This window comes from Centropristis striata, chromosome 6, assembly GCF_030273125.1.
Source record: "Centropristis striata isolate RG_2023a ecotype Rhode Island chromosome 6, C.striata_1.0, whole genome shotgun sequence".
In the NCBI taxonomy this organism is placed as follows: domain Eukaryota; kingdom Metazoa; phylum Chordata; class Actinopteri; order Perciformes; family Serranidae; genus Centropristis; species Centropristis striata.
In genome coordinates, this window is record NC_081522.1 from 29,593,525 (window position 1) to 29,616,166 (window position 22,642).

At 39.4% G+C, this 22,642-nt stretch overlaps 1 protein-coding gene across 1 annotated transcript in view; it reads left to right on the plus strand.

The window, feature by feature from the left end:
• The window catches only part of enc2 (ectodermal-neural cortex 2), a 33,781-nt gene that overhangs the window by 6,377 nt on the left and 4,762 nt on the right, over positions 1-22,642 (plus strand). The window contains exons 2-11 of the mRNA XM_059335897.1: positions 3,562-3,793; positions 6,404-6,509; positions 6,617-6,862; positions 7,692-7,781; positions 7,998-8,161; positions 11,456-11,603; positions 13,327-13,523; positions 14,228-14,333; positions 14,513-14,656; positions 14,871-15,287. Coding sequence (XP_059191880.1) covers positions 3,612-3,793; positions 6,404-6,509; positions 6,617-6,862; positions 7,692-7,781; positions 7,998-8,161; positions 11,456-11,603; positions 13,327-13,523; positions 14,228-14,333; positions 14,513-14,656; positions 14,871-15,257 — 1,770 coding nt within the window. The 5' untranslated portion in view covers positions 3,562-3,611 and the 3' untranslated portion in view covers positions 15,258-15,287. The remainder of the gene's footprint in view (positions 1-3,561; positions 3,794-6,403; positions 6,510-6,616; positions 6,863-7,691; positions 7,782-7,997; positions 8,162-11,455; positions 11,604-13,326; positions 13,524-14,227; positions 14,334-14,512; positions 14,657-14,870; positions 15,288-22,642) is intronic.

A 22,642-nucleotide genomic window follows, 5' to 3' on the forward strand; every position in this document is an offset into this window, starting at 1 on the left:
TTCTATTAACATACAAAGTAAATAAAGCAAATGAAAAAAGATGAACATATAACAATATAAAAACAATTTGTACTCAACAAATGTAGAAAAATATAAAATAACACAGTGATCTACTTTACAGTCCTGAATGTTTTTGCAGGTATGCAAGACCCAAAATAAACAAATTGTGAGATTATTTGTTGTTAGAAAGCCCTGCTGTTAATGTAAATGGTAAATTGGGTGCACTTATATAGCTATTTTATCCAAAGCGCTTTACACTACACACTACGCTCATTCACCCATTCACACACACCTTAGTACACCTTAGCCAAGGCTACCAGGGCACACTAGTGCCATCTGCCACCAATGGGAATGGGACACACCAATGAAGGCAGCATCGGGAGCAATTTGGGGTTCAGTATATTGCCCAAGGATACTTCGACAGGGTAGGCTGCCATGGTCAGATCGAACCACCAACCTTCTGATCAGTAGGCGACCACTCTACCAACTGAGCCACAGACGTTTTGCTAACGTGTTTATTGATCTAAGTTCCATTTAGTAATAACTTCTTTCTCTGTAAGTTTTCATAGGTTCCATGCTCTTGAACGCTCCATAGCTGTTCCAACGCTATTGAATGCACCGTACCTTTTTGTGAAATGCCGTGCTGTGAATGTTAGTTTTCTCTCGATACAGCGGCGTATAGATTGTAATTTCCTTTGCTCTTTCCCAACATTCACCTGTACCTCCCGGGTTTATTGCTCCAAGTTATGGCTGACATCTGTTATGGCAAATGTTGTGTCACTCACAATTTTATCTGCATGCCATAATGTAATTCATCTTAATAATCATTGTTTTTTTCTTTCTTAATATTTATATTGATAAGTCAGTGGTGTTATTTAAAACACACATTTCTGATATTGAGCATCTGTAAAGATCGTTTGTTGAACTTAACGTGTATTACCTGCAGTAGATGATTGTCTGCACCTTCCCGGTTTGGAGAACCAGACGCGCTCCAGGTAGGAAACTGCAGACGGGGACTTACACAAATATTTTTAACCACCTAAACAAAGGCCCACCCTAAAATGTTATAAATATAAAAATAAAAATGTTATACCTGTTTATGTGTACGATATATTTAGAATATGTCAATTTTTGTTATTATCCACAGCCGTTTCATTTGGCACTACTTTTGTTGTGGGCCTTTGCTTATGTGTTTACAATTTGGTTAGTCCCTATCTGCAGCAATATATTAATTTGTTTCCTGCCTGGAGCACTTGTCTGGTTTCTACACTGGGAATGTGCAGACCATCATTGATTGTGGGTAAGTACCTCAAACAACCCCACTTAAAAAATACTATTCCTTGAAGAAGATTTTGCTGGACTTTAACTCCATCAAAAGGAAAATTAACACTCCTGATGACTGCTATACACCATTGAGAAAAGCACCACAGTGGAGAATCGCTATCTGCATTCAGGAAAAGCCATCATGCAGCCTCTGCTGCAGTAAAAGTAAAAATAAAATCATGCATCCAATAAAACAAAGAAAAAGAATAATTTTGTTTGGGTACTGTAATAAAGCTTTTCTTTAACCTGTGTTACAACTTAATTATTAATCTTAAGTATAACTGCATAGTATCTTAAATATTTTTACTTTCAGCAACCAAAAGCTGGTGTCTGCTTTCCAGCCTAGCACCCATGTTTACGAGTTAGTGTTGAGCCCCTATCTGTAGCCACACATAAAAGCACAAACATGCACACTGAGCATTGTGTCATCTGGCCGCTGTGTGTTTATGTGTCCCTGACCACAGTTCACTGTGTGAATGTGTATGCATGTGCTCATGCTTCTCATCCTTTGTTCATTCAAGTCTGCATTGTGATGTGTGAAACAGAGACACACTAAACACGAAACGCCACGTGACTGATTTGTTGGGGCTGTGGTCTGAAATTGCATGTCAGCAAACCTAGATGGATGCACTCAATCACACACATATACACACAATCGGTGTTGGGGCTGCTGAAGCAGCACCTCTTCTGTGGGGATTTGATATAGTCTGCATGTATTTATATAACTGAACACATGTAACAGCATGTTACAGTTTCTCCTAGAGTTTTGTGTCATTTAGGTTTTTTTAAATCATGTTTTCTTATTTTGCTCTAAGTGATAACTAACATAATTGGTTAGAGATAATACCACAGTTGTTCACGTCGATAACATGTCTATTGAATGGGATGTGCATTTACTGATCTACTGTAATGAGCTGCTGGCCTGGAGAGTGAAAGTGCTGCGGTGAAACATATAATATATTAATGAAGGAATCTCATGGGGGTGCTGTAACAGGGTTGGAAATTTCAAACCAGTATTAGGACATCTAGGTTTTTTGCCGTTGTGGGTTGTAATGAATGACACATCCTGATCCTAATTATTGCTATTAGTTAAGCAGTGGTGGACTGCTATGATTCATGTTTAGCCTGTAGATTTAAAATGTCATCACCTTTTATATGTCTTACACACTCATATGTTCACATGTACACTGTATGTCATTATTCCTCCTGCTGTTGTTGAAAATCTTAACAGACGACAAAAGTTTCTTAGAAAGACAGCCCTGTGCAGGATTTTAATGACAAAACCAGATACAATATTCAAGATACACAGACGGGTACTTGGTGTGAACAGCAACTGCATAGTTTTCCTATTTTTGTTACTATATACCTAATGTTGGTATGTAAGCTCTCATGATTTCCTGTTATTGTTCTCAAATGATGCAGTGGGATTTCCTTAGAGCTGCTCTTATCTTAATCAAGCAAGAGTTTCCTGTAGAGAGAAACTGAGACTGTTGGTCAAATTCTGTGTTTGTCAAATCATATGATCATATATCATACATATCACAAATACAGCCATCACAACAACACTGAGTGAGCATCAGTAGCCAACCTATATCGAGCAGTCACACTGACGAAGGGAGGCGGTTTCTTTGTCCTTTAAAATTGATTTGAATTCCCTGATTGTGATCAGCTCAGACGATTTTATGTTCTTATGCATGTCTATCCTATCTATAGGATCTATCCTATCTATCCTCTCAAACCCAATGAGGATTTTGAATGGTTAGATGCCTGAAATATGTTCTGTGGTAGCCAGATTGTGTTTGTTAGGTTAAATGAAGCCAAATAACAAAAAGACAGCCTGGGTATGTTGAGCTCACTTTGTGGTACAGAGCCCTGGTCTCCTAGGATTAGGAGAGTCTGAGAGAAGAGTCCTGGATTTTGAGAAGAGAAACACAAAGATGAAAAGACAAAGGATCCCAGATATCCAGGTGGTGTAGGAAAGAAAAGGAGTTTGAGGGTGTGTCTCACAGAGAGGTACAAGATACCCTTTGTCTCAGAGCTCAGCTTCTTTTACTGTTCTTGTTCATTTTTTGTTTCATGGTGGGATTCACCATTTTTTCCCCCAGGTTTATTTATGAAAGTTTATGTGGTGTACTTGTTGCCCACACCTGAAATATATACATGCATACGTACAGTGAAAACCCGACTGATTCAACAAAGTGATTTTTTTTTTCTGTTGTATTTGTTGTCATTGTGCAGTTGGAGAGATTGTTCCAAGTGTCTCCCTGGAGGTGCCAAACGAAGCCGCTATGTCAGTAACTGTTCATGAGAATCGAAAGTCCCGCACTAGTACGGGCTCCATGAACATCTCACTGTTCCACAAGCCTTCACATCCCGACAGTGTCCTGACCCATCTGAACACATTGAGGAAACAGTGCATGTTCACAGACGTCACTCTGTGGGCCGGGGATCGCTCTTTTCAATGCCACAGGTAAACACACGCTGACAACACATTTTACAGTAGTGGTACAGTTATACTGATGTATCACAAATTGTTTTATGTGTGTTTATATATATATATATATATATATATATTACAAGTGTATAAAATGTTTATATAGCAAACAGTGAACATAAATTGTAACTAGCCGCTGTCCTAACATTATACACACCATTTATTGGCGAGTGTGTGTGAGGAATGAGGCATGTGTTTTTCTGGCGCGTAGAAATATCAATCAGCAATTTAGAAAGAATAAAAAATTACACTCGACTGCAAAACAAGCTTAAGAACAAGTGTTTCCCACAAGATTTTCTGAGACTATGATGGGGGGACCTAAACAAATTTTTGCCCTAAAAGCCTAAATTTGGTCGCCTCTCACATATTCTAATGCCACTATTCCATCTTAATCATTGCATGTTTAATGACTTATTGTAAAGGAGAGTACAGGTTATTCTATGTTTTATTTAAGGCATCATATTTTGACAGTCTTCTTGTAAATTCTGTGGTGGATTCTGTTGACACATCCATGTGCTCTTATTTTTAAAGCTACATGTGTTAGCTTTTATTTTGAAGAGGGGTCTAACACGTTCTTACTGTAACGCTTGGTAAATACATGCACCAGGAAAACAAGTGGAGGCTGACTCACCGCAGTGTGCTTTGTTCTCTTCCAGTAATGTTAGCTAGCCATGCGCTCTAACAAGTAATGCTAACAGAGTGCTTACGCTGATACGGCTGCTATGACATTTCAAGTGTTTGACATCCTGGCAGTGCTCCATTCGCTTGTCCCCATGGCGAGAGAGCGGAAGACTGTTCTGCAGAGCCTCTGGCTGTGGTCACTGCTACAGAGTTTAAAAAAATAAAACCACCACCTATTATGAATAGTGGCGGGCTGCTGCTGCTGAATAAATGTAGCAGAAACCCTGTGCTGCTGTTGAGCCATATTCCGTGAAAATCTCGATGTTGCAGTTCATAATCCATTTTTGAGTGGTTATCTGCAACGGTAGTTCATCCATTTTGTTCTCCAGAGATGGTACAATGGAGAGGAAGAAGAAGTTAGCTAGAGCCTAACTTTTAGCCCTCCTTTCTCCCCCCGTCTTTGTTTACAGTCTCAACACTTTCTGCAGACAGTCTGAGATTTTATGAACCTAAAACAATAAGGTTATTGTTTACCGCCGTTGCCTGCGGACCTCTGTGCCGCTGACACCACGAAATTGCAGCTCACAAAGCTTCAGAGAGAGTCGGGGAGGAAACCTCAACATCACTAACAGTATGATAATAACATCCAAAACACAAGATTCACTGTCAGTGGTTTCTGCACCATGAGAAATACAGCAGTTCAGCAGAGAGCCTGTGCAGTTCAAAGCAGGACGTCAGGCAGGTAGGCGACCCTTAGCAAGTAACTAGAAACTAGGCTACAGTGTTGGCCTACATTATACCATAATGTTTTGGTTTGAATACATACTGTTTTGTTAAATTAAGCTTGGTTGTTATTTCTCCCTTTAAGTGTGGAATTTTCAAATTGTTCGAATCATTACTAATAGATATATAGGACGGAGTGTTCTTCCTCCTGACCGACAGAGGTGGTGCTTTCATTGAATATTCCACTATGCATATGCTCAGGTATAAATACCAAAGAAGTCACCTTTGACCCCTTGATGACACTCAGGCTCAGGTGTCATCAGAGGATCTGTTTCTTTTCATCTTCTTATTCGTTGGCATGGGTATGTTGTTTCCTAACCTTCATAGTTCACCAAAGTCAGAGGTAGTGCTCTCTCTCAAGCTAACTTCAGCACATTTCTGAACCACCCTTGTTAATGAGGGTGGCATCCTTGGGAACATCCTCTATCTCACCCTGTGTAGAGTGTGCATTCAGTGTACAAAGGACAAGTCCTTACAACCTTTGCCTAAACACCGAGCATAATGTTTATTATTCCCAATTCCCAATATGTAACACCTTCAGAGGTAGTAACAAAGGCGTAAAATTGGTGTGACTGTTGGAAGCGGGACCACTATGAATCGGCCATGCCAGCAAGGTGTAAAATATATGACATCTTATTAGAAAAATGCCTTCTGAGTCCGACAATCATCAAATCATTTAAGTATCATGTATCGGAAAATCCTTGTGCTTTTGCAAGATTTTACATGAACTGATCCTCTGATGACCCTAGAAAAAATAGCCTCTCTGGAGGTCATCCAGGGGTATGCATGAAACAGAATATTCAGGCTCAAAGCACCAGCTCTGGCTGTCATCCAGGATTCATAGAACTGTGGTTGCATTCGTAACCTTTATTTTAATGCGAATGTTGCAGAGACTACATGAATCACTGTACTGTCATAATTGTAAGCATTAACGGGTTAAACTGACCATTTCTGCAGGGTTTCAGAGGAGATTTAAAAATATTGAGATATATATTGTGTATTGTGATAAAGCCCAACAATATCACAATACAATGTATAAGCCAAATTGCCCAAGCTTACGTTATAGGTACAGTAACATTTAATAGATACTTTTTCATTTGTGCTTTTTGTTGTCCTTATAACCCCTGGACCTATAACCTTGACATTTTGGTCACTGACAAAATCTGTGTTTGTGTCTTGCAGGGCTGTCTTGGCAGCATGCAGTCGTTATTTTGAGGCCATGTTCAGCGGAGGGCTACGAGAAAGTCTGGACAGCGACGTCAATTTCAGAGACAGTATACACCCTGAGGTACTAGGTTATTTTTTGATGGTTTCAGCCTTAGAATCTAGTCCTTGTATCTCAAAGTTTCACATACTATAATGCCAGTGGTTAACTGTAATTCTCTACTCTTCCAGGTCTTGGAGCTTCTGCTCGACTTTGCTTATTCTTCTCGAATCATCATAAACGAGGAGAATGCTGAGTCATTGTTAGAGGCGGGGGACATGTTGCAGTTTCACGACATTCGGGATGCAGCAGCAGAGTTTTTAGAAAAAAACCTGCACTCCTCCAACTGCCTGGGGATGATGCTGTTATCGGACGCTCATCAGTGTAAAAGACTGTATGAGCTGTCATGGAGGATGTGTCTATTACACTACGAGACGGTAAGGAGGACTCGCCTTGTTTTGTTCTTGCACTAAGACGAAGTGTTGTCCATGTCATCCATACGTTTTAGATGTCACTGATGGGCCGTTACTCACTACGGTTGAAAAACCTGAAGGCAAGAGCGGGCCAGAGTTACTTAATCTTGTTGCAACTTCTTCTACTGTAATGGTGGAATGGTTTCCGTGATTATCTCAGAAGAACCAACTCCTAATATTCACATGACAGTAGTGGATGGAAAAATTGCATTCATTAGCATTTCCTTTTGCTAATATTTTTGGATAATATATGACTGAGAAAAATCTGTACCTCCTTTCAACCCTTATACTGTCCTTGTTTGTCCCTGTTTGATTGGATTGATTAGGCTGCTTAATGTGCTTTGCCTGTTGCTAAAATTGTACGGCAGTTCATCTGTAACATATGTCATTCCAAAATGACATCATGCAGTAAAAGCAAAAAGGCTGAAGAAGCAGTTTTCTTTGTGTTGTGGAGCTGCTCCGCCACAAAAGATTTCCGTTTTTGTCGGAAGCAGCATCTGTAATCCTCAACTGTACTCCACAACCCTGCTGTATAGTGACTTTGTCAGGCCTTAAAACATAATTTGTATTCGGTTCAATAGTGGTGTTATTGTGATTATATTCTCAGTACCAAAATGACTAAACTCAAGTTTACCGGTGGTCCTCCCTCAAGCTTCATGTCCCTCTTGTCACTTAATAGAGTTGACAGCAAAAATAAAGATGTACTGTAGATAATTTTACAAAACGATCCATGTTTGATTGTAATTTACAGGTTCAATGTGCCATGCATGTAATCAATGTTTTTGTCATTTAGGTAAGAGAATCAGAGGATTTCTATAGTCTTTCTAAAGATAAGCTGCTGGAGCTGATTCTTAGCGATGAGCTGGAAATAGAAGATGAACAGGTGAGAGATCCTCTACTTCTTGCAATTTCTTTCTTATTTCTTATTTTAAACATAAAAATAGCTAATGCTAAGGCTTCCAAACTAGCCATTCTACAAGGCAATTTCTAATCTATATCCATTGTTTTGTTTCAAAATGCATTCAGATTGATTCATTCTAGTAAAGGATGCTGTCTAAGCTCTCATTAAGTATTTGATTGTTATTTTGAACCGTGGCAGATTGTGTTTAACTCAGTGATGCGGTGGGTTCGATACGACTTGGAGGGTCGGCGTCACCATTTACCAGAGCTGCTGAGGGGCATCAGGTTGGCTCTACTGCCATCTGAGTGTCTGTTGGAGGCCGTAGCTTGTGAAGAGCTGGTTATGGCTGACAAGAGGAGCAGGTAGGCTGTGTCAAGGTTTCTTGCTTCATTCTGTTCTCTTTCACTTTCTTTTAACATCAGAAAATATAAAGTTACACGCTAAAAAAATCTAGGAAATATAGATTATTGCTGTATTGTGAAGTACAGTTTTTTTGTGTTTAAAAAATAATAATATAATAATATCCTGTACGACAGACTCCTGCAGAGAGTTTCATTCAATCAGCTATAAGATAAAATAAGATAAGATATGACTTCATTTATCCCGCAGTGGGGAAATTTGGTCTTCAGCAGCTCAAAATACAGAAAATGTATGTTTAAGACATATACAGACATTCCATACATTTCTGCTATTTGGCATTTATTATTAATACATATTTTTTGTGTTTTTCTGAAAGTACTGCATTTTATAGATATTGCACATTGGAGAAAATGTATTTTAGCATGTTAAATAGGTAAATAAGTTGTTGCATGTAGTAGTATGAACATCAGTGAATAAATATATTTAAATATATGCAGAGATATAAACAGTGCAGAATAAGAGGTATATGACATTGGAAAAAATACAGAAGGCCTAACATAGGCCTAATGTGGTTGGATGTAAACAGTGATTGTGCAAGTAAACCAGTAAAGTGACCTGGTGGAACAAACAGTGCTGTATTATATGGTGCTGCTGTTAAAATAGAGTACAGCAGGTAATTGCTATCACTGCTGCTGTACACTGACACTGTGGGCAATTTGTACATTAGGGTGTGTGACTCAGAGTGAGACTAAGTGACTCACTGATATCATGAAGCAGTGTTACAATGCAATGCTAACCAGGCTCGTGGTAAATCCAATAAGATAGGGCTAGCAGGCCAATAACCCAGGAGCCTCTCCCTACATGTTGCATTAGACTTCAAGATGTGAAATAAAAAGTGTGCGTCAGTGTAATCTTAGCTGCCTTACTGCCAGGCCTGCCAGCGCTCTGGCTCCACACAACCAGCTGTCTGAGATCGAACGAGTCCTGAACACCCCCTGGGTGCAGTTCCAACCACCCTACTTTTCATTGTGGTTTGTTCAGTTTAAAAGATGTATTTACACTTTATGGTGGTGCGCAGTTGAGACAACTGCTTTCTCAGGCTCCAAAATGTCTTGCCTGTGGCGTCTTCTCGAGGCGCGTTTGATTTAGCCAAAGAACACAATGACTTTCCTCTCAGGTGCCACTGATAGCTCTCCTCTCCTCTCATCTCCTCTCCTCTCCTCTCCTCTCCTCTTTGTTATGTGGCATGGCAAGATTACACATGCCACAAATGAGATTCTGTGCATGTGGTTGTTTGAGGAACCATTGTTTTTTAACAACTTCCTGAAGATTAAAACCAGTCTGAACGATGCTGACTGCACCAAACTGGGCCACCTGGTCCAAATGACTTTAACATCTGTGGACGCCCTAAGAGACAGCTACATTACATCTATGGCGCTGATCAACAGAGTGGTAGAGGAGGTTCATGCTGCCCTGCCACAATCCTTACTACAATTTGCACAACTTGCTCAGCTGCCATCTTTCACCCTCCACTCTGGCAGGGATGAAGAAGTCGAGGTGGACTGGGTTGTCTGGTCCAGCTGGCGTTCACTGTACAAGCTTCCTGTTTAAAAACAGACAGCAGACCTCCAGGGAAGGGTTGTGCACAGGGCAATAGCTGTGCAATATGATCGCGATTAGTAATCGCGATACATTTCAGGTCGATAAAAGTGATCAGCTGTGAGCATATTTACTCAATCAAACATGTTGGAAATGTGCGCAACAACAGCCCATCGCAGTTGACCTTTTCCTGCTCCACTACTGTTTGCCAGTTGCCGGAGAAGTAAACAGAAAGACTGAACGTGGAGCTGAGGGCTGCGAAATAGATGTCAGCCATGACTTGGAGCAATAAACCAGGGAGGAACAGGTGAATGTTGCGAAAGAAAACATGAAATTACAATCTATCCGCCACTGAGAGAAAAACTAATATTCACAGCATGGCAATTCACACACAAGTATGGTGCATTCAATAGCATCAGAATAGCTATGGAGCATTCAAGAGCAAGGGACATATGAAAACTTAAAGAGACAAAAGCTATTGCTGAATGGAACTTAGTTAAATAATCAAGTTAGCAAATCATTAACAGCGTGGTTTTATGTCGTAGAAAATCTTTAAAGAAAAACATTTGACGACCAGGTAGATTCGAATTACAGCCTTGTGCGGGATTTATTGTAGGTATCAAAAACAGATACAGATGCCAAAGGTGACAGACAACTCCAATGATCAGAACAACGCCTTGAGTTGTCTTTTTTTAGTTTGCAGGTTCATGCGTCATTATTTCTGTGTAACTAAAGTTCAATGTCCTGTAATTTCCTGTTATGTTCCATTTTTGATATAAGAGCACACTTGGGAGGTCAGATTCCTATTCTAATGTTATCGTATGAACCAGAGCATCCGCTTCGGATATGCTAAGCTGACTTGTCTAATGAGTTTTTCCTTTTCCATAAAAACTGAAATCCTACCTGTTGCCATGTCATGCATTAATTTCTTATATTACTTATACATTTTCAACGGATTTACACTACACTTTCTAACAACAACAAATCTGTTTAATAATTTGAAGAAGTGCCACCCAAGTGATTATGTGGAAAGCATGAAAATGCGAAAATTCTGCAAAGCCTGCCACTGCTGCCAGCACTCGTAGCATGTTCAGCCACTACTAGTGGAACTAATCTCTAGTTTATTTAGTTTTAAGTACAGATGCTTTAAAGCTGGCAGTTTAAAAACAATATACATTTTTTTGATAATAATCAAAATCGGACAATATGAAAAAATATAATGTGATCCTTTTTTTGCAATATCGCCCAGCCCGAATCTGGAGCATTTTCTGCTCAAAGATTAAAACCCTCATACATTAACCTATTCAGCGTCCTTGGCTGTCAGCACTGTTAGGGCTTTTTAAAAGGTAGTTTCAGGGTCTTGAGGAGATTTTCTCATCTGCTTTTTGTTTATTTTTGTCCGGAAATACAGTGTCAAGAAGGAGATTTTGCACACATTAGTGAATTTTCATTTGCTTCTGCTAAGTTGGCCATCTGGCTGGCATGCAGGAACCAGACTCGGAGAGCTGGCAGTGTGGAGCTGGTGCTGGTTAGGAGGGACTGCTGAAGGTTAAATACGCTTAGACTTTTGGAAAACATCTCGTTTCCCAAAAGTCTCCTTAGCTGGGGCTGTTGATAGAGAGTTGGCCACCAATTTTAGTCAAGACATGAAAAATGTGTCTCGTTCTCTCAGATGGTGTTTTTACTCTTCTTTACAGGTCAATAGTAGAGGAGGCAATGCAGTGTAAGAAGAAAATTCTTCAGAATGACGGAGTAGTGACCAGTCCGTGTGCTCGACCACGCAAGGCAGGACACACACTGCTTATACTAGGAGGCCAGACCTTCATGTGTGACAAGATATACCAGGTGAAGACAGACACACACTCCTTTATATTTAGATGACCTGTTTTCATGTGTAAAAAGTTAATGCTGTGTTGTAAGAAGAACAAGATGATATGTTGGCTTGACTTGAAGTGCATAGTAATTAACTTGCAGTGTTTTGTATTTAATCCTAGCTGCCATCCCTGGTTAAATGTTATTAAATGTGAGGCATTAGCCAAGTTAGTAAAGCCACATTGTTAAAGGATTTCTGAATTCTATTCCTGTCAGTGCCAGATAACATAAAGCGGATTAATTAAGGTGTCCTAATTCACAGTGTGAGTCATTCTGTCTTAAATAACATATGTAATGCATTAACCCTATGGAGACCCATTCACCACCATTGTGTGTATGATATCCTGGCCGAGGGGTGTAAAATGCATTCCATGTCATAATAATGTTGGCTGGCATTAATGGACAGGTGCTGTCAGTTTATATACTAATCATCCCATGGATATCAGAAAAGTACTCAGTAAGAGTCTGAGATTAAGCCACATTATGCTGCACATATAGGGCATCATAGGAATGAGTTCTTAGAGCTGAAGTAGGTTAGCATTTTAGCTCCCTGGGGTCTAACCTCTCAAACTCAATTAGGATTTTGAATCGGTTTTTGATTTGATGTCAGAAATAAGGTCTGTGGCTAAATGACACTACAGTGGTTGTCGGGGACATTAAACGTCAGCTCGCCGGAAACGAATTGGAACTCTCTCACTAGTCCACCTCACAGCCTCTAGTCGTGTTTTTCAGCGTTCTTGCAAACTCTTGTACATCAAAGATTATGTTAATGAACAATTTGTTAGGCTACAGTTTCGCTTGCTTGTCAGACAGCTCGTTAGCTTGTCAGAGACCGTCTGAAGCTAACGGTAGATGATGTAGAAGTCATGTGACAGTGGTGTAGTTTGCTAAAGCATAACTTTAGCTTTTTACTTCTGTCCGTTGCATTAACGCATCAAAAAAATTAAAAATGATGTTCATTTGTGAAGATTAACCTTCTGAACAAAACATATAAGCATTAGAAACACCATGTGTTTGTCACAGAGCTTATTTTCTGCAATGATTCAAAATCAAATGCAAAAATCCCATTGGCTAATTTTCAATAGACCCCATGCTGATGCTAACTTCCAGGTTGGCCTACAAAAAATATGTCATTTAATTTCCTCTATGGAACTGCTGCTGTAACCTACTTTCAGGTTTTTAGAGCTTTTGATGGGATCGTCATCATCTTCCTCAGCAGACTGAGTTAGCCCAGTTGTCATTAAATTGTAGGTGTTCACTTTTATTTTTTTCTGAAGAACTCTAAAGAATTCTCATCCAGTTGGCTTAAGCCTTAAAAGATGATATTAAAAGTTCCCATTTGACCAAGGAAAGAATCGTTAACTAAACTTAAGACTAAATGAGAGACTAAATCCAGTAAATACATTTGAGCTCAGAAATGGTGATGTCACAACATTTAGCCAAACAATAGCATATATCCCTAATCACAAAATGGTGTTATATTACACTTTATAGTCAATACTATAGTGGACCCTAAATTAATAAACCAGAATAAGTTCTCTAATAAGAGAGTATGAAAATTGCAACAAGGCAAAATTACCTTAATGTTATCTGATTCTGCTATAATAACATTGATTTGTATTTTACTTTTAACCATCTTTTTATTGGCTTTTTTCCATTAACAAATTAATTAATCACTTTTGTTTAACTATTTTAGGTTGACCATAAAGCAAAGGAGATCATTCCTAAGGCAGACCTCCCCAGCCCCAGGAAAGAGTTCAGTGCCTGTGCCATCGGCTGTAAGGTTTACGTCACAGGAGGAAGAGGATCAGAGAACGGAGTCTCTAAAGACGTCTGGATCTATGACACTGTCCATGAAGAGTGGACAAAAGGAGCACCTATGCTAATAGCCAGGTGAGTTGCTACATAAAGCTCCAAAGAAAGAAAAAGAGTCTCAGTTCTGATGAAAACAAAACAACAATTAACAGCACACCATAACAAACCAAAGAGGGCACTACATCATTATCAACAATCAAAAACATCAGTACAACAATTACAATTTAAGTATTTATGTTCCAAAATAAGATGACTTATTCTCTCATGACTTCTTCACATCATTAATTTTTTTAACAATTAAAGTCAACGCGTAGCAGGCGCCATCCCTAAGCACTCACAAGCGGCCCAGTCCTCCCACAGCAGTCTCTCCCAGCTGCAGTCAGCAGAGCAGGAGATGTTAACCCCTCAGTGTCCAGTTTGAACCAGTCTGCAAATGAATCACGAGTGCCCAAAATTGCCGCCTCACCCGTATCCAATCAGTGTTGACTAATTAGTAGCAGCTCAGAAAAGTACCTACCTGATGCAGTTTCTTTCTGAGCTGCTAACCGGTGAATTTGGGCAGATCTTGGGCGCATCCTCTCTCCCAAGCCACACACATAGCAGCTCACTAGAGGGAAAAGTACCTAATGGAAACGCGCCTATATTGACCTGCAGTAGTAAAAGTGCTACCTCGCCCATATCAGAGGCAGACCACACTATGCTTTTAATTGACGATCAGTTTCTGCAAGCACATGCATTGTCTCAAGTATATACACACTTAATGCAGGTATTCTCTCCTCCAGGTTCGGCCATGGTTCAGCTGAGTTGGAGAACAGTCTCTACGTTGTTGGAGGTCATACAGCCATAGCAGGAGTTTTTCCTGCTTCTCCATCCGTCTCCCTAAAACAGGTATGGCAATTTTCATAAATGGGAAAACCTAATGTTGTAATTGTGTGTACATACAGCCTATAATCTGATTGTTATCAGGTGAAATATCTGCTGCTGTTCTCACTTTGATTGAAGTCAAACACATATTCACCTCTAAGCCATTAAAACATGAAATGTGTTACTGTGTAATATTTTCCCAGGTCGAGCGGTATGACCCTCTCAGTAATAAATGGACTATGATGGCTCCTCTACGAGATGGAGTCAGTAATGCAGCCGTGGTCAGTGCCAAACTCAAACTCTTTGTATTTGGAGGGAGCACCATACATAGAGACAAGGCCTCCAAGGTTAGTGGATCTGTATATTTACCTTCCTTACCTATCCCTAAAAGGCAGCTCCCTGCATTCCACAATTGAGCTACCAATCAGCTACATAACAAGCTATTGTAACTGAACCTACACACTGTATCATTCAAATACATTCTGTTAGTGTTGCACATGAACAAAGTCAGAAATAACCGAGCCTAACAACTATCAAACCTACTATGTCTTCTATATCTAGGTCCAATGCTACGATCCTGTGGGTAACCGCTGGAATATTGCAGCTGAATGCCCCCAGCCTTGGCGCTATACAGCAGCTGCCGTCTTAGGGAGCCAGATCTTCATCATGGGCGGTGACACTGAATTCACTGCCGCCTCAGCGTATCGCTTTGACTGTGAAACCAATCAGTGGACTCGAGTGGGCGACATGACGTCCAAACGGATGAGCTGTCACGCCGTGGCCTCAGGAAATAAGCTGTACGTGGTTGGAGGTTATTTCGGGACCCAGCGGTGTAAAACATTGGACTGTTACGACCCCACGTCAGATAGTTGGAACTCCATCACAACTGTGCCTTATTCACTGATCCCCACCGCCTTTGTCAGTACATGGAAACACCTACCTGCCTAACTGGGAGACAAGAGGAGCCAATACTTCCAGGTAAATAAAGAAAACACTAACACATCAATGTTTGAACATATATCCGACAGTCATTCACAAGTTAAGATTTTTTTAATGCCCATTATGAGAGGCAATCCACCCCACCAGACCCACAAAAATATGCATGAATCAACCACTGGAACCCAACCTATTAACCACCAAATTTTTTGTTTTAAAGCAGTAGCTCAATTGTCAGGACTTAAGACGATATGACAGAAAAATGATCACAATATACTTTTCATATCGTGCGATCTTGATTATTACAATTTTATATATTGTTTTTAAAATGCTAGTTTTCATGCATCTGTACTGGAAACAAAAGAAACTAGCAAATATTTCAAGATTTTATTAACATACAAAGTAAATAGCAAAGCAAAATAAATAGGATGAACATAGAAAAATAGAACTATATATATATATATATAGACAGTACAACAAATTTCGAAAAACACAGTGAACTACTTTAGGAACCAAAATAAACAAATTGTGAGATTTGTTGTTGTTAGAAAGCCCACGCTGTTAATGTTTTGTTTGTTGAACTAAGTTCCATTCAGTAATAACTGGTTTCTCTGTAAGTTTTCATATGTCCCACGCTCTTGAACGCACCAAAGACGTTCCGACACTATTGAATGCACCATACCTGAGTGTGAATTGCCGTGCTGTGAATGTTAGTTTTTCTCTCGATACAGCGGTGGATATTTAATAATTTCCTTTACTCTTTCCCAACATTCACCTGTACCCCCCTGGTTTATTGCTCTAAGCTATGAGTGACATCTATTTTGCTGCACTCAGCCCCGCATTTAGCTCCACATTCGGTCTTTCTGTTTACTTCTCTGGCAACTTACAAACCGACATGTTTGATCAAGTAAATATGCCCACAGCTGATCTCCGTAAACTACCTGAAATTTCTTATAATTGCCCAGGCCTACCTTGAAGTGCTGCCCGCAGACAGTGAAATTGTAAAACTATAATCACATCAGCAAATGTTGTTGCTTGTGTGTCAAACAAAGGTTGTGTTCAAAAGTACTAAATGCCCTCTACTGAGGTCAAATAGGAAAACAGCTTTCTTCAAGAGTTTATGTGCTCCTTGTCCTCGTGAAGTGTCAAAGGAACCTATGCAAGAGGACTGCAGTATATAAATATCCTCCATCCATATCTACCCAGTGATGCATCCTCTTCTACATCGCCTGCCCCTCCTTCCCTTTTCACCCGCCCCACCCCTTCAAAAATTCATGTTATGAAACTGGATTCCCAGAGCAGCCTGCTCCTCTTACATCCATCTCTTCTGTCATACTTACAGCTCCTGTATTTCTGTCTTATTCATTCACTTCTTATCAATATGTTAATGGAAATCAGGCAGTACCTTCTTAAAGTTCGCCTGAAATAAGCACCGAAGAGAGAGCAAGTCTTTGCAAAGATCCGACATGGAGACATCTGTACTTGCCTGTGCCGGATCGCAGACTGCTGTTATAATGATCGATGTAAATTTCCTATGTGGTTGAAAATAACTCCAGATCAGGTGATGGCATTTTAATATTCCTACTGTCACACTGTCAGATTGGTGTGTAGAAAAAGAGAGAACTGGCTGAAGTTTCAGTGAAACTAAACATATTGCATTTCCGGACATTCCAATGGAAACTGATGCAAGAACAGAGGTCGTTCAGTTTATTCAACTTCTTTACATTTTCTAGCAAGTAGAGATGGCCGTTTGGAAGAAACCTGCCAACTCAAACATCTATAACATTAACAATCAATTAATCGATTAATTGCTATGTTTTTATAGATACCCCAGTATGTATAAAAACATGCATACATGGGCAAAAATAAAATATATTTATATATATATATATATATATATACACACACACACACACACAGTACTGTGCTAAAGTCTTAGGACTGTTTTGATAATGGACCCCTTTATTTTTAAAGGACGAAAAGAGACTTCCTGTCGATCGTAAAACTAACTCAAGTGAGATTAAACTGTAAAGATAATGTCAAGGAGTTCAGTGTTTCATGTTTTAGCCCCCGAAGAGGCATGAGATTAGTTTTCACAGAAATCTTGCACATTTAAATGTGTTTTGTATTTCAATAAGTTTTGGATAAAATTAAACCTAGTAATTCATGCTAGCAAGGTTTGATATAGTAATCTACTTTTGCTCAAATGAATACTCTTGGATTTCTGTGTGTTTTATAATTGTGATTGCAAACTGTAGCTTTATCCAACTTAATTCTCAGATCATTGGCTTATTGACATACAGCCGCAGAACTGAATGCTCGGCCATGTTTCAGTTCAGTGAGTACTGATACGCAGTCAGAGATAAATTAAAAAATACACAGATCGATTAAAAATTCCACGTGATCAACCAAATTCTTAACGACCATTATTCGGTCATCGATTTATTATTCCCATCCCTATTAGCAGGACACTTGGTAGAGAAGGTCCCTTGTTTCCTCCCATGTTATTGTTTTCAGAGAGATGTCTTGCTTCACTATGTGGTAGAGATTGTAGCTGGTGTCTATCCCCTCCACCTTTTCCTCAATGTGTACTCTGATGTTTTACATTTGAAAACCTACACCAGGTAGGTAACTGAGTCAGCAGGAGGAGAGTTTACAAAGTTGTGAGATGGCAATTTAATATACATAACAAAAAAGGCAACTAATTATTATTATTTAAAAAAAATTAAGTATACATTTTGTGGAGCTAACAGAGAGGTGACAGGATAAGTCTGCGCTTTCTAAATGAGGCTGCCAGTTCCGTACTCTTCTGCTATAACTGGTTTGCTCTAATTTCTCCTGACCTTGTTGTGCTTTAGCTGTGATGTAATGCTTGGTGGTAGATCATACTGGATCTTAGTACCACTTCGAGCACTTACAGCAGCAGGAACAGCCGCCTCTCCCATGGGTCTCCACTGACCCTTGCTAATTGAGAAATAATTGCTCAGTGTAGGCAGTGTTTGTCCAACTTTATTTTTATTATGATTTATTTATCAAAACAGGACATTAGGCAGAGCCAAAATAACCCCATTATTATTATTATAGATTTATTTTAACACCAGGGTTGAGAGTGGTCGATTGTCCTAATGGCATGTTACATTGTAGGAGAGAAAACAATAACTGGTGGAGCTTTAGGACCCGTCTCTTAAACAAACTCAGTGTATCTCATGCGGCTCTTGTGTCATCACTGAGGTAATGTAGTTTACAATTAGTTTTTTCATGTGTGTGTTGCCTTTAGTTATCCCAAACCAGCTGAGGTAAAAAAAAAAAAAAAAAATTACTCAGGTTTATCTGCCAAAACAAGATTTTATGGTAAATGGCACTTGTTTAACGCTTTTCTATTCAGAGCGACCACTCAAAGCGCTTTAACTAGGGATGGAAACTTGCCAACTGAAAACATCTAAACTAGTGACTAGTGAAGGGACAATGAAGCTTAGAGAACCATTTGCTTTATTTTTTGACTCCACTAGATGGCGGTCTTGGCTTTATAAAAAGGCTTTAGCAATGGTTAGTGAGTGTGTTTTCAGACCTTTGTGATCTATATATATATATATATCTTTTGAAAGGACGAAAAGAGACTTCCTGTCGACCATAAACTTAACTCAAGTGAGATTAAACTGTAAAGATAACGGAGTTCAATGTTTTATGTTTTAGCCCCCGAAAAGGCATGAGGTCAGTTTAGTGTCATACACACACACACACACACACACACACACACACACACACACACACACACATAATCCATTTCTCTGTTCCATTTTCAGCTCCACTACTTATATTTTCACTGCTCCTGCTTTCAAAGCTGCTTTTCTAGTCAGGCGTCACAATATTCAGCAGAACAGAAACCAGATTAGTCTGTGTTCTGAGACCCAACTGTAAGCTTAGCCAAGTGAGATGCACTGAGGCAGCGTGTTTTACTCCTTCTCCCTCACACACCAAATATAATCCATGTGAAACTGTCTTTAAGTGGTGTCTTAAAGTTTCTTTTTGAATAGAGAGTGGATGCTGCTTACAGACGTTATCTAGATTAGATTTTATGCTCATATCTATTCCAGCCTGCACACTTGGAGTCGATGGTGTGTCAGTGTTTGTGCGTCTATAATGTGCGGTAGTGTGCACGTTTATGCATGTGTGAGTCACTGAAGGGATTAAGCCTTGAATCAGAGAGCTGGCTAAGAGCTTGACAAGATAATATTACCAAGAGAGAATCCCATAAATACTTAGCTGAAGTGTCAGCCTCTGAGGAGGAAGCAGAGAGAAAGAGGATTTCTCAGCAGGAAGCAGTTCAGAGTAGGCTGAGGAAACTGTGTGGAATAGGTTCACATTCTGTACAGTCCCATGGTATTCAGAGCAACCATAATAATATTAATGTTAGCTGGGCTACTCAGATTGCAACACTTTTTTCACACCTGAATACTTTGCTCTGTTTCATATTGTGCAAAAAGCCAAGTCACTTTCAGGGAAAATGTTATATTCTTCAACCTGGACCATATTTTCCAATATTTTTTTCTTATTGAGAATTGTTATACGGGTGGTTGGCGTGATGCTCAACTTTTGTGTTCCCAGTGACAAATATTACTAAAATTTGATAATATTTCATTAAAATTAATGTTTTAATATGCAGTTCATTCTTCTACATCTAATCCATCTGCAAACAATGAGTATCGTTCTTCAACTATGCAAATATTCTGTTTTGAACATGACATTTGTCCACCGGTGCAACTGTCCTAGGTAGCATTACTTATCTTAAAACAACTGTAATTTAATGAAAAATTAATCTAAATACATTAAAATACTTGAATGCATGTCATACAAGTGTTTACTTAATGAATCTAGAGGATATAAGTGTTAAGGTCCCTTTGTAGAGTTATTATGACACATTACATTTTGTCCGCAAAACTGGTGTCCTCCTGGAGCAACGCCATTATGTAGATATAAAACAGGCATTAATGTGACCACCCCATTACTGAGAGGGGTCCTTCCAGAATCCGGAAGAACAGAAGACATCTCTGGAGCAGGTGGACTGCACACAAGATCACTTCTGTCTCAAATATTTTCATAATATTACTATTTCCGTGCAGTGTTGGAACTTGTCGTCTTAAGGTAGTCCTTTGGTACAACGCAGTTTAAGTATTGATCTGAATATTTTTATCAATTTACATTGATTGATCATTGAAAATAATGTAAATTGATAAAAATATTCATAACTAATATGCCTTGGGCTTATCTATCTTATCTGTCCAACATTCTCTGAATTAAATAATGACATTCTTTATTTTGTTGCACCGGTGGACACATTAAGGGAATATAATTGTATGTCATTTGACATATATTTTTTTAATTTTTCTGTTTTTCACTTTTCACGTCAACCACCCATACACAGATTATGTATCCATTATAATCTATCTATCTGTATGCAATGGAAACAAGATTTATGTACTGGTTCTGGTTGTTGTCCAAGTAGTATTGACCAATCACGTTTCAGCAGACATTGGTTGCATTCAGGTAAACTTTCCACGTGGAGAGCAAATGAGGCAGAAGACACTAGCTAAAATGCAAACCCACTGGTTATGGGATGGCAAAGAGCTTCTAACTTGTAAATTTTGTCTTAATTTTTTAAAATTGGCTTTCATATGTAGATATCTTGCCTCACAGCAAAAGGGCCGGTTCACTATCGCTATCACAGGACTGACACATAGAGACAGACAATCACGCTCATTCACACCAACGTCAATTTAGAGTCACTAATTAAACCTAAGTGCATGTTTTGGACTGTGTGAGGAAGCTAGAGGACCCGGTGAGAACCCACGCTGACACGGGGAGAACATGCAAACTCCACATAGAACCGGAAGCCCGCTTGCTGTGAGGCAAGAGTGCTAACCACTACTCTTCGTTTAGCCCTCCTTAGAGACATAAATTGAAAATATAATAGAAAAATGCTTAGCAGTTAACGACAGCGTGGACCTCATCCAAAGCCTTCCACACAAGAAGTTTGCAAAAAACATAATTTTGCAAAATCCTTCTCTACTTACTATGAACATTTCTGGGCATCCAAAAATGATGGACACTCTATCCTTGGCAATAGCTTCGTCTGTGTTTTTGTTCTCTGATGCACATGCAGCAGATGTGCCCATGTCATTTAAGTTTTTGACATGCTCTTCCATTATTGGAACACGTGCACTGATCACCAGGACAATTGCATCCTCTGGCCACTGATTGGGGTGGTGTTTGGCTGCCAGCGAGCAACTAACTACTAACAGTTAAATAATTATCTGAGTGTTAATTGGCTATCTGTGAAATAATCTGTTCGTAGATATCGCCTCTCAACTACAACACCATTCTTGTGTCTGTTATTGTATCCAACCAAGTCTGGCTCAAGCACAAGATTTGTTCTGAAATCTGAATATTGGGCAGAAAAATTCCCACTCTTTACAACACAGACTTTATCCTCTGTGGAACACCACCAGTCTCCCAGGAGCTGCTTCACCGCCTCTGCCTGCCCCCCAGGATCACAACGTATCACTTCTCCTCTAGTTGTGTTTTTCCCTGTATGTAGTCTCACACACACATATGCTGTAGGTGGTGATAGTGTCGGCGGGTTATTTTCAGAAGCAGGATTACTCATTTTACTCACAAACACAACACATAAAGTGTAGATCACACTTTGATATCACTTTCTGTTTGGATGGCCTAATTTGTTAATTATGTGATGAAATGAATTTGACAATTGGTTCATTAGATTCATTAGATTGTTTTAAAGTTGGAAAGGGAAGAAAAAGAAAAAGACACCACCAAAGCAAGTGTTTTCATACTTTCGGTTTGTGTCTGACACCGTGTACAGTAAAGATTAAAATAGCTGATACTGTCTAGGGGAAAAAACTCAATAAGGAACGTTATACTGTTTTATATATAGACTGTACTGTAATGCTGTACTGCTAAATTCATACAGCAAGCAGAAATACATACAGCATTGAAAATTGCCTTAGAAAACATTGGGCACAATTTTAGACTCTTAGGTAGCGCCTTGTGCCCTAACAAAGGTGGTATTATATTTAAAGCTGTATGCAAGATACTTGACCTCCCAACCTAGAGGGGGCAGTACGCTATTTTCCGATAAAGAGCCATGGTGCACACAGCTGCAGCACCGCCTACCACAGACATGCAGCATCTAAAAGGAATAGAAACTGTTTATATGGATAAAGTCCCAAATGTGTGATGGAATTGTATTGTGTGTTAAAGAGCATGATTAAAAAGGAAGTCAGTATAATTAAAGAGGAAAACAGTTTTAATCTCCATTTCCTGATTGGCTTATAGCCTTAAAAACAGGTTCAGTCCATACCTGCTCAGAGCACTGCCAA